Raw genomic sequence first — 12,026 nt, 5'->3', positions numbered from 1 at the left:
TTTTGCTTACTCTCCCTTCTGCCTGATAGGGCCCTTATCTTTCATCCTTCCTTCTCCCCATATTTGACAGTCTTAACCCCCAAAAGGTTTAGAGAGTCTCTACATCTGTGACCACAAGCAGACTCCTCTGTTGGTATATCAGTTCTCAGAAAAAGACCCAAACTACATCTGGAATAAAAAAAGACAGTTTAAGATGGCTCAAGGAAAGCTAGAGCTCAAGTCCTGAGGGAAAAGGGAGTCTCTCTTCTTGGACCCTGATATTTTAATACTATCAAGTGTCTCTATTCTCTTGCTGGTCTCATTGCCTCTACCTCACAGGCTCAGATGTGGACTATGAATTTCCTTCTTCCTGCCCTGTGCTCAAGGCATTCAGGGCTCATTTGGGAAAGGAGAAAAACTGCACCCTCCCCAGTTAGCTATACTCCTGGGTTTTCAACTCCAAATATGTCTCTTGTGAGTCATCACCTGTTTCAGATCTTAGCCAGAGCTTTGATTTCTCTCACTGTGTCTGTGTGTATGACAGACAGACTGAGAGTAGGAGGGAGGGAAGAAAAGAGGGGGAGATTACAGAGAGAGAAAGAAGGGAAAAAGAGAAAGAGAGGGAAAGGAGAGAGAGAGAGAGAGAGAGAGAGAGAGAGAGAAACTGCTACAACGGGAAGTAAGAAACACTGAGTCCACACATTGTGCCTAATGGTGAAATGCTTCAAATAAAATACCTGATTCAACAATAAAACTGCTAAATAATTCAGCAGCTCTGATATGAAAACCTTCCTTCCCAATGAGCATCTGTCCAGTAAAATGAATTTCTTTAAAAAAAAAAAAAAAAAAAAGGAAGGAAGAAAGAAAGCCTTTAATGAATAAATTGCCAGGGATTTAATTTATATAAATGTAAAATGGTTTCCCCCCCAAAAGCCAATGTATCTCAGTGTAGATAGAGAAATGAGTTGCACATAGAGGCTATGAGTTTCAAAAAGTCTCCCTAGTATTTAATAAATTCTTATTTTTGAAAGAACACTGCCAGATCCCTCATAGATAGTTTCTATTTTACCTTATTAGATAAGACAGCCTCTGGATGTAGTGAAATATTACTCACTTTAAATGCTCTCCTTTGCCAGACAGATAAATTCAGTTGTGTCTTAACTAGGAAAACAGCCCTGGAAATTACATACTATATAATGTAACATATTTTTATTTTTTAAATAAGAAAATAAATAACCCAGACTGGAATCTGGGAGATAGGAGAGAATGGACTATAGAAAACTGCTGGGTTTACATTACTTTTGTGACATCTGGAGAATAATAGACAAACTCACAGCTATTCTATAGTAGGTAAAATATTTAAATTTTCCCCATATCTAATGGAATTTTGGAAAGGCTTTAGATATTTTCACAGTTGAAATTTGATTTCTTTGCTAAGGTAATGATTTTTGTTGTTCTTTTAGTAAAACAATAGATATTCAGAGTCAAGCAAACTATGTTCCCCCTCTACCCATCTCATTCCTGAAATTTCAGACATAACAAATGCTATAAAAACAATGATTTCTGATCAGTTCTGAGAAAGGGATTAAAATATTTCATTTTTACTTGCACTCATTTTATGTTATCCTTCAAGCTATAAAATTAGAAAGTAGGATTACCTATGAGAAACCAATTGAACTGAGAACTACCCATCCCTAGTTATATATTTACAGATTTCTGACATTCCTGATAAAGTTTTTGTACAGGCTAAGAGAAAGGGGAGAGATAATGACAAGTAGGCAAGCATACAGACAGGTAGACTAACTTTGGACTTAAAACACTCTCAGTCATGTATTTGGTCTTTTTTTTCAATTCTCCACTAATTTATCAGTGAACATCTTTTCCACTTCATTAGTTAAGTCCCCAAATACAAATCTGCACTTATTGACAGGAGGAAGCCACAAAGAAACACTCTACTTGCTGGGGAGAGATCACCTGGGAGACTAAAGGAAGTATTAGCCCTCCAACCAAAATATTAGACACACTCCCCCAAACAACGTTTTCTCTTCCTGCTTCAAACTTGCTCCCCACCTCTTCAGAGACCATTGCACGCATCAAAAGAGCAAATTAAACACCAGTTATCTAAACATCAGATTTTCTATTTTTATTAAAAACTCACAAATTTATTCAACATGTTTTCTTTCATACAGTGAATGGTCTAATATGCACTGGAGGTCACACAAGCTTAGGTTTATTAGAACAATAAAAGACATATGAGAAATTTAATATATAAAGAAAAAAGTAGCAGCTGTTGACTGCATATTTGACCATAAAATTTAAATATTTTGGACTTTTATTTTAAAGACACAAAAATAAAACCTGTGTGGGTCTATATAAGTCATATTAACAACTCCATGAATGTTCAACAGGACTAAAAATTAGCAAAGATGTTTTCTCTTTTTTCCCTTAAACCTTGTAACACTTTTTTTTTTTTTTTTTTAACACTCTCGGGTTGCTGGTGCCAGGCACCTTACAGTATTTGTGCTATAATTAGTTTATTTGGCAACTGTCTGAATATCATGTTTTCTCTTTGCCTCCTGTAAACAACACCTTTTACAAACTAGCACAGTGAGCCGAAAGCCCTGCGAATCTGTCAGAGAACATCTACAGAAGACGAAAGGAGGAAGGGAGAAAGGGAGGGAGATTAAAGAAAGGAACGATTTTGGTTGGTTGCTCAAAACATTTTGCTTTTTGAACAAGAGGTTTCAAAACAGGATATATTAGTAAAACACTGAACTCCTGAATTTAACATCATACGTAAACAGTTGACTGTTTTTTAGTTCAATAGTCTTTATTTTGTTTTAAACTTTTCTCATGAAGGTAGAATACTTTCTTGTATAGCTGTTGTTTCAAGTCATTTTAGTGAGAGGTCTGGCTGGAGATCATCCTAATGAGGGTGGTGTGTGGTGTGGTGTGGTGTGGTGTGGTGTGGTGTGTGTGTGTGTGTGTGTGTGTGTGTGCCCGCGCGTAGCTTTTGAAGGTAGAGTTGATGATTAGGGCATTTCATATTTGTAATTTTGGCCGAAAAGAACCGGATAGACAGACAGACAAAAAAAAAAAATTGTCCCACCTGATGCACAGCAGGTCGGTGTTTCTGAAGGTAAAAGTTTGTTGTTTGTTGCCGTTACTAAATTCTGAGAGACAAAAACTAATCGAAGGTTTCCTAGAGCTAGAAGCTTCGTTCATCCTAGCCCAGAACTGAATGCTCCAGGGCTGGCCTTTTCCCCCTCCCTGATTTGGATTCGCTTCGCTTCTCTTTCTCCTTCCTTCCTTTACGAGCTTGGTTCTCGACTTGCGCCGGCGTCCTTCGTCTCCACTCTGTGCATCCTGGGTGCCGGTTAGACCGGCCGATCGTCACCCTCATCGCCTCCTGGGAGCTGCCCCGAGCTGTCCTTAGCAGGGCTAGTCCTTGCCGCTCTCCTCAACTTTCCGAGAGCTCACTGGATTGCCACCGAGGTGAGGCTCCTTGAGTTTTTACGCAGATTGGGGAACGTTTTTGAATTTGCGCCTTAGTCTGGTTTGACCCCAAGTCCTGCTTGTCGCCCCGGGGACTGGGACTCCAATCCCGTCTCCGGGTGCATTCGGATCTCAATTTGTAGTCACCCCCAAGTCTTCCCTTCCCTTCCTACCGCGTCCCAAGGAGGAGAAAGGTCTCTCCGGCGGGAAGAGAGGAAGCTGCTTGGGGCCTGGTTCTGTTTTTGTGATTTTTTTTGTTTGTTTAGTTATTGTGTGTGTGTGTGTTTGTTTTTTTAATAACGACCTGTTTCTGTACAACCACGCAAGTTCAATTTGGCTCCGGAGAAGTTCCGGCTACCACACTGCTGCCTCATTCATTTCGGGAGGGTGGGAAAGATGGTTACCGTAGCTCGCCCCTCCATTGACTGACAGCGAAGAGAAGGGCGGACTGGGTCCGAAGACTTCAGCCGACATGGAGTGCAGGGGTCCGGGAAGATTGGGTTCCGGGCTCGGAGAGTCTCCAGGTGGGTGAGCGAGTATATCAGTGAAGCGCTGCGCCTCACTGGATGGGTGATGGCCGGGCAGGGGATGATCCAAACCTCCCAAGGGGGTTCCCGACGGGCCTGACGATGGCACGAAGGGCAAGTCCACGGGTGTCTGCGCCTGCGATGAAGGAGGGCCTTGCGGGAAAAAGTCGTAGTTGCCTCCGGGGCCGTAGTACTCGCTCTGGTAATCTGGAGGTAACAAAAAGAAGGTGGGGGAAAGCGGAAAAAGGAGGTGGGGAGAAGCGGAAAAAGAGAGGCGTCAGGGACTGGTACAGTGGACTGGAGGGTCACCAAGGATCCTGGTGTTGGTTTTGCCCCAGATAATCCAAAATTAAATGAAAATGGATAAAAGGGAGTATTTTGTCTAGGAAGCCGAACTACCGGCTTCAAAGATTCTCCCAGCTGCGGAAAGACTGTAGAGTGGGGGAACGGATTGCACGTATAAGTAGAAATGGAACCAGCTAGGGTTTTTTTGGGCTTCCGGGAGCGACACACTGGCCACATTCGGGGAAATTAGCCCCGCCAGGGTCAAAGAAATATTAAAAGTGTTAAGTTTGTCTGTTCACTCTGCAATACACAGAGCAGATGGGTAAGTGCACCCGAAAACTGAGGGAAGAAGAGAGGTAGGCAAGAATTTTCAATTTTGTCAGCCCATGATGCCCCTCAGTCTCGGGTTCCAGCAACTCTCCCCCAATACTCATCCCAAACAAGCTAGCAAACTAGAAGCAAGGAAGCGCGCGTGCACACACTCTCATCCCGTCTTTATTCCAAAGCAGGAATTTTTGCCCTTTATAGCTCACCACCTCTTCCTCGCACCCTAGAACCAATGTACTCTCCCAAACTTCCGATTTCCCTTTGGAAAACAATCTCCTGAATATTCGTGGCGCCAGACCGACCCCTCCGGATGTGAGAATAGGGGCTCAGACTGTGACACTCTGAGCCGAGATGTTCAGTTTCTATCACCTCTATCTGCCCCTCCCTCAGACCCGCTTAAAGCGAACTGAGTTCTTCCGTCTTCTCCCTTCTCCAGTACGTGGCCCTTTACCTACCTCCATAAAAAGAAAAAGGTCCATTGGGGATGAGTTCCCCCGGCTCCAGGCGGTCCACGAGCGGCCGCATCCTGCGTGGGCTGCGAAAGAAGGCGTGGCGCCGGGCGCCCAGAGCGCTCAACTGTTTCATTCGCCGCTCCTTGGAACGTCGGTTTTGGAACCAGACCTGACGACAAGGAAAAGGCAACCCAGACGTGAGGCAGAGTTGGTTCAGAAGAGCAATATGAGAAGAAGCTACGTCTCTCTGTTCCTTTTCTCTTCCTCCCACCATTCCCTGACTACGGCCCTGACCATTCCTTCCAAAGAAACTCTTTCTCTCCCTGCGCACAAACAGCCGTGTTCACAACCCTACCCTGTCACAGTCAGGGACGCAAAAGCAGGGACTGATAGCCTTGATCCGTGCAATACGCAGCCCACCTGAGGCTCTCTCTATGTTGCCATGAATAAAATCGGAGTGCATGAATACAAACCAAGCAGACACAAATTCACAGACAGGGATATATGCATGGGTAGGCGTAAAGTTTCAGATTGTGACCCAAGGATAGACGGCCAGATTGTATGAGCTTTGAACACTGGATTCTATATATTGGTTTCTAACAGTCTCACATTCTCATAGACAACGGACCTATGGACCAACGTCATTCTCCCCCAAAACATAGATACATGTTGTTCCAGACATAGGAAGGAAGATACCCAGGAACTCGAGTGTCACAATCGCTCATACCCCAAGCACACAATCACATGCTAACCAGTCTTACTCATATTCAGCCTCACGTTTTCACACTACGAATGTCCCATCTGACCCCAGATGGTTGCATCCCCACCTCCCCCTTTTACTTGCGGCCTCAGAACTTGGTACGGAAGAAAACAGCCTTCTGCCTCAATCATCTTCACTCCCCTGCCCCCCTCTCCGTCAGTTCCATTCCCTTTTCTTGCATAAGAGGGTGAGAGAGGGGAAAATCTGCCCTCCTTTTAGCTCAGCGGTCAAGAAAGGGAAGAGATAAAGAGGCGAGAGACAAAGTTGGTTCTGTGAGAGGGAAGGCGATTCTTCCTTCTTTGCTCACAAACAAAACCAAAGTCCGTCATATTCTCCCATCACTCATTAACTCTTCTGGTCTCAGAGATTTCTCCCGACTGAAAGAGTCAAGGAGGGAAAAGTCAGGAGTCCAGACCCTCGGGACTAATCTTGAACCAGTTCATTAGGAGCAATAGGACAGACGGTCCTCTGAGGCTTTTCAGGCAACCAGACCAAGTCGGCTCACTTTGCGGCCAGATTTGCTCTGCTTCCTCCCCTTCAATCCCCTGGCTACAGCTACAATTCTGGCCAGTTCAACTCGGCAGTGACAGTCTCCGCCCCTCTTTGCCCTCAGGGCCATCCCCTCTTCTCCCCCCAGGCAGGAGAACCAGCCGTAAGGAGAAGTAAAAAGCGGGATGGGTACATTTCCTGCTTCCCTCTTGAGTGCGCGGTGCTTCAAAGGCCAGGCCGAAGCAGGGGGTGTAGGGCCGGTTCCTCTGCCTCCGGCCTCTCCTCTTCTCCCCTGCCAGCAGTACACACACCTTATGCTACACCAATCTCCACTTTCTCGATTCACCCCCTCTTTTCCCTCTCCCTGCACAAATTTAGCTGGTATAGAGGATACTGAGCTTTCTGATACATATAACCAAGCCTTCCTTTCGAGAGAAAAGGAGAAAGGGGAAGAAGGGACTCTCCAATCCGGATTGCACTCTATGGGGCAAGCAAGGCTCGGGTCACCGGGAAGCACAATGCCCAACCCAGAAACAGATTAAACGCTCCCCACCCTGTCCCCCTTCCTCTCTGAGTTCCTAACCTGGATGACTCGCATGTTGAGGCCAGTCTCCTGTGCCAGCTGCTCCCGAATGTGACGAGTGGGCTTAGGAGTGGCAGCGAAGGCAGCCTTGAGTGTTTCCAGCTGCTTGGCCTTGATGGTGGTGCGTGGTCCTCTCCGCTTTGCACCCAGGTTCTGGTCGTCATTCTCATTACTACCAGTCTCTTTGTCAGATACATTGGCGCTTTCCGAGTCCTTGGCGTCGTCCTGGGACGGGTCTTGGGAGTCAGGGGACAAACTGGGGTCACTTCCCGTTGTGGCTGGAAAGAGGGAAGAGACTATTTATTTCATGGGTGTTTCAGAACTCACCTCTCCCATTCTCACACCTTGGGGTGGGGGAGGCGGGAGAAATCTGGTGCATGCCTGGTCTCCTCAGAACCGGTGGTCAGATTTCGCTTGAAAATGTCATTCCCCTTTTCCTCTTTCCCAGTGTGTCTCTAGGAAAAACTTCCAGAGTAAGGGATATACTTCACAAAGGCTAAGAATTGGGGTGTCTCAGGTCTGGTTTGGTCTCTCTGTCCCTGTAGGCAGTCCCTCAGCCACCACCCCCCGTTTCCCTATTCCTCCTGGACCCTCACCCGAGTGCAGGCTGTTCTCTTTGGCGGCGCTGCTATTACTTAGGTAATCTTCTTTACAGACGAATTTATTCTCGTCTATAATGTAGAGCTCCTCCCCAGTGGACAGCTGCTTGTTACACATCATACAGGTGAAACAATTCAGGTGGAACACCTTGCTTCGTGCCCTCCGCACCAGGTCACTGGGGGAGATGCCCTGCGCGCACCCGGCGCATTTGGTACCGAAACATCTGCGGGAAAGACAAGGCAGGAACAAAACATTGAGACAGATTAAACGAGGTGAGCAGCAGGAAGACAGCGCAGAGAGATGAGAAAGGCAAGAGTCGGGAAATGGGAAGAGACACAAGGAGAGCAAGACCGGTAGGTTGAGGGAATCCCTAGAAATGGACACAAGAATTGATATAAGTGGGGGCATGGCAGGAAGGGCAGAAACCCGGAAAGTGACAAATATCGAAACAAATAGAACGAAGTGAAAGGGATACTCGAAAATCACATAGAAATGGAAAGATTCTCACAGAACTAGGGCAAGATGGAGGAAGACAGAAATAGGGAGGAGGACAGTCACCAAACGAAGGTCAGGAGAAAGAGATAAGAGTGAAACCCATGTGGACCAGCGTTCTACCTGTGTCCGCATTTCGCGGAACTCTTTCTCTAGGAAAAAATATAGGGGGAGAGAGAGAGAGAGAGAGAGAGAGAGAGAAAGAGGGGAAAGAAAAAGCTTCAGTGTAAGATGAGGCCGAGGCCTCGAGAAACTTTTCTCGGCTTATCCCTTTTTAGCATTTAAAATAATCGCTCGGCGTTAATTATAGCCCAATGCAAAATGCACCGTGCGCCACTTTTCACTCCTCCCTCCCCGCCTTTTCCACTAAAAAATAATAACCTAAAGGCACAGGGGGTTGGTTGGCTCAGGTCCCAGTGCCATAACCGGTGTAAATAAATAAACTCAAAGAGTCGTGGCGCAGTCTGCCATTTTATTTATTTACACAACGCTGGGGCCGGTTCGCTTAAAGAGGAGTGGAAACCAGCGCCGAAGCCCGGCTGCCAAGGAAGTGTAGCTTTTCGGGTAGGGGGCCTTCGCAAAGAGACTATCAGACAACCTCCCCGAAGGAACTATATTTTAGATGCTCCGTGAATTTGTCAACCCAAGACAGAAGTGTGCGGGATCCTGCGCCCCCTGAAAAAAACCTCCGGAGAGGAAAAAGCGTTCTCCCGGCGTTTTCTAACTGTTCTGGTTCTCCGCTCTGCTCCATTTTCCGATTCTCGGACTCTGTTCTCAATTTCGTTCCTGAATTGTCCTGGAGTCTATGCCTCATTTAGCCTTCCCTCGGTTCTGTCCGAGGTAAGGCGGCATGTATCGTTTTTGTTTTTATTTTTATTTTTTTGTTTGTTTGTTTTTAATGAAAAAAGCTCAGTTTCCCTAATCTTCCATTCCCTACCTCATTAGGGCTGGGGAAAAGGCTCGTGGTTCTTCTTTGGAAAAAATGTCCACGGTTCTTCCCTGGAAAGCCCAAAAATCTCATCAGGCCTTAGGGGTCTAGACCACTTAAGTGCCATGCCCTAGGGGCAACACGAGCCACAACCAAACTTCAAGCCAAAAAATCCTCCTAAGTCTGTTACACAAAATTGTCTCAGGAGTTAAAAGTTGCTCTTACCGGTATTCAAATCTTGGCCATTAAAAAAAAAAGAGGACAATTTAGGGGAGATTAAATTAAATTAATATAAAGGGCATGACGCTAGAGGAGGTGAAAGGCAGAAGAAACCTATTGAGTGGGCCACTTTGAAAGACGGCGGAATGATGCCGAGGTCGGATATACACAGGAGACAAATGTGAAAAAAGATCAGAAGCCTTGACAATGTCACCGCAGGCAGACCCCGAATGGGTCATAAAGAAGCCCTGGGAACGGATCTGAGACTGGGCTAAGAGCCAAGCCGCTCCACTACCCAGAACAGTCCAACTCAAGAGTCAGGCCGGGAGACCAGCAGAAACCCGCTCAGGATTTCCCAGTGTCCAGGTTCTGTAACCCGGGCTAACTCGAGTTTCCAGCCCAGCCAATATTGGGCAGTTTGATGGGAGGAGGAGGAGATGTGTGAAATTTGCAGGGTTGAGAGGTAGGGGCTTCTGTGAAGACTGGGTTACCTTGAGCTTTCCTCTGTTCTGACCGAAGCTCCAGTCATTCCCTTTCCCCAGAACACCGGGTGGCCTTAGTAAAATCTGCCCCATTCCCGAGGCCCTGAAGCCCAGATTTGCTCTGAGTGGTCTTCTGACTATCCACCCTAGTTCTGAGAACTAAAGCCTGGAGGTCCCCCAGCGCTCCTAGCAAAGCCTAGGAAGAGGTTTCTCCTCAACAGGCCCAGTGGGCTCTGTCCCCGAAAGCCGGCTGGGAATTTGGAAGCTACTGACAAGAAATAGAGCAGTGGGAGAGAAATAGGAAGAACTGGGGGTCCTGAAGCTCAGTTCCCCATAGGTTTGCTTATTCCAACTCAGGAAGGCAAAAGGTCAAGAGGTCGTCAAAGCTCCGGCCTTATTGGGCTGAGTGAAAAAAGGTAACAAGGAACTGGGGGAGGTCCGTGCCAAGAGCAGGGGACTGAGATCCAGTTCTTATATCTCTAAACTCTGGAGGCCTAAGAGACTTACAGGCTCTAGATTGAACTTTAAAAGCCCTCTGAAAGTGGGGAGAGGGAGGAGAGGCTTTGGGGGGGGGCAAAGAGGGAAAGGGTATAGAATAGAGAGGAGAGACAAAAACAAAAATAAATTGAAAATATAAACTTGTCCAAGGCTTCTGTGTCTTCATTCTTTGGAGGAGAAGATACTTTGGAGGAGAGGTAGGGCGATTTGAGTGCCCATGGGACTTGGCAGCCAACTTTGGAGGTAGCTCTTTGGGGAGAATTTGAGCATTCTAGCCTCTGGTCAGGTACTCCCAGCTCCTCCACCCAAGTTGTTTTAGAACCCTAAAAGCCAGCTCTCTGGCTGCTGACTCCCTCTTGTCCAAGGCCAGAGGTAGGGGTCGAGGGTAGGCAGGAGGATCAGAGGGAGGGAATGAAGAGTTGAGAGAAGGAAAGAGAGGAGAAAGGGGAGGCACTCACCGAAAGAAGTCGTTCTTGCAGTAGAGCTTGCCCTCCCGGGAGAAGCATTTCTCGGTCAGGTTGCATTTACATTCACAGCACTGAACGCACTTCACATGCCAGGCCCTGTCCAGCACGTTCAACAGAAACCGGTCCAGGATGGGCCTTTTGCAGCCGGCACAGTGCACCATTGTCTTTGGTTTAATTGCGAGGGAGGGAGGGGAGCAGGGAGCTCAGAACGGGGCAGGCAGGTCTAAAAGAGGGGGAGCCCTCAGAAGAGGGCTATCAGTAGCCTTCCACCCCCGTCCTCTTACTTCCCCCAAAAAGGTGAGAGACCGACAAACCAGCTGGGTTGTGCAGAATCGAAAACGCACACCAAAATCTTTAAAAACAAACAAACAAACAAAACCAGAAGAGGATAGGAGGAAAACAGAGAAAAAGAAAAAAAAAGAAAGAAAAAAGCGTGGCTTAGGAGGAGGGGAGTGGGAATGATCCCTGGGTCAGAGCTGGGGCAGGCGAAGCTCCTGGGGTTGGGAGATGGAATCCCGGAGGGCAGAGCCACCCGTGGGCAAGAAGCTGGATGAAGAATGAAGGTCACCGAGAACCGCGGGAACCAAAATAAATAATAAAGTCGGAAAGGCAAGAGCTCAGCGGAGAACCGTCTACACGGAAACCACCCAAGCGATGAGTTCTCTCAGGTCTGAGGTAGGCGCAGTCAGAAGTCAAAGTGCATTTGCTTTTGTCTTGGGGTGTCTCTGTCTGAGTGTCTCAGGGGTGCAGGTGTGTGTATGCGCGCGCGCGTGTTTCTCCACAAAGCGATTTAAAAGGGAGGAATAAATGAAAAATTTAAAATGAGTGAAGGAGCTTTGGATCCTAAACTTCCAGCATAGCCCAGCGGGTCGAAGGGTGGGGGGGAAGAGAATGGAACGCAGCGCTTGGCCTGAAGGAGGGGGGTGGAGATGGGGATGCAGCGAGGGAGGGAGGGGGGCAGCAAGACAGGAGACGCCAGCTGAGGCGACGGGGGAGGAGGGAGGGGAAAGCTCTTGTTGGCTTGTTGGTTTTGCTTGTTGTTGTTGTTGTTGTCTTTTTTAAAAAGAAATATTTGTATCAATAAAAACTGGACAGAGAGGCTTCCACTAAGGAGGTCGCTTAGAGGCGCGCTGGCTGCACCTCTTTGCCCACCGCCCTTTTGCCTGGGTCTCTTCGGAGCGGCCCAGCGGGCTCTGCGCGCTCCCCTCCGGTTCAGCTCCTGCTCCAGGGGAGGCCGGATCCTCAGTTCAGCGCGCCCGACCAACCATTTCTCTGGTCACGGCTTCCCTCCAGCTCCACGCGCAGTCCCGCATTGCTCGGCCAGCTTTGTGGCTGTGGGTGAGTGTCCCGGCGGCAATCGCTGGGGGAGGGGTTGGGGCAGAACTCAGGTTTTTTACCTCCTTTTTTCCTTCTTTCCTTTCCTTCTCCCACCTCCCGCTTTTT

The 12,026-nt window shown here is 47.6% G+C and overlaps 1 protein-coding gene across 1 annotated transcript; it reads right to left on the bottom strand.

The window, feature by feature from the left end:
• Positions 1-2,440: 2,440 nt before the first annotated feature.
• On the bottom strand, positions 2,441-11,995 carry LHX1 (LIM homeobox 1). The gene is made up of 5 exons (XM_003767994.2): positions 10,575-11,995; positions 7,494-7,720; positions 6,898-7,175; positions 5,069-5,234; positions 2,441-4,208 (listed from the first exon to the last, which is right to left on the bottom strand). Exons 1-5 carry the CDS (start codon positions 10,742-10,744, stop codon positions 3,829-3,831), a joined length of 1,221 nt encoding a protein of 406 aa, XP_003768042.1. The 5' UTR covers positions 10,745-11,995; the 3' UTR covers positions 2,441-3,828.
• Between the last annotated feature and the right edge of the window lie 31 nt (positions 11,996-12,026).

The sequence above is a fragment of the Sarcophilus harrisii genome, chromosome 4, assembly GCF_902635505.1.
Source record: "Sarcophilus harrisii chromosome 4, mSarHar1.11, whole genome shotgun sequence".
Taxonomy (NCBI): Eukaryota; Metazoa; Chordata; class Mammalia; order Dasyuromorphia; family Dasyuridae; genus Sarcophilus; species Sarcophilus harrisii.
Note: the sequence above shows the minus strand (reverse complement) of the source record. Positions and strands in the feature narration are given on the sequence as shown.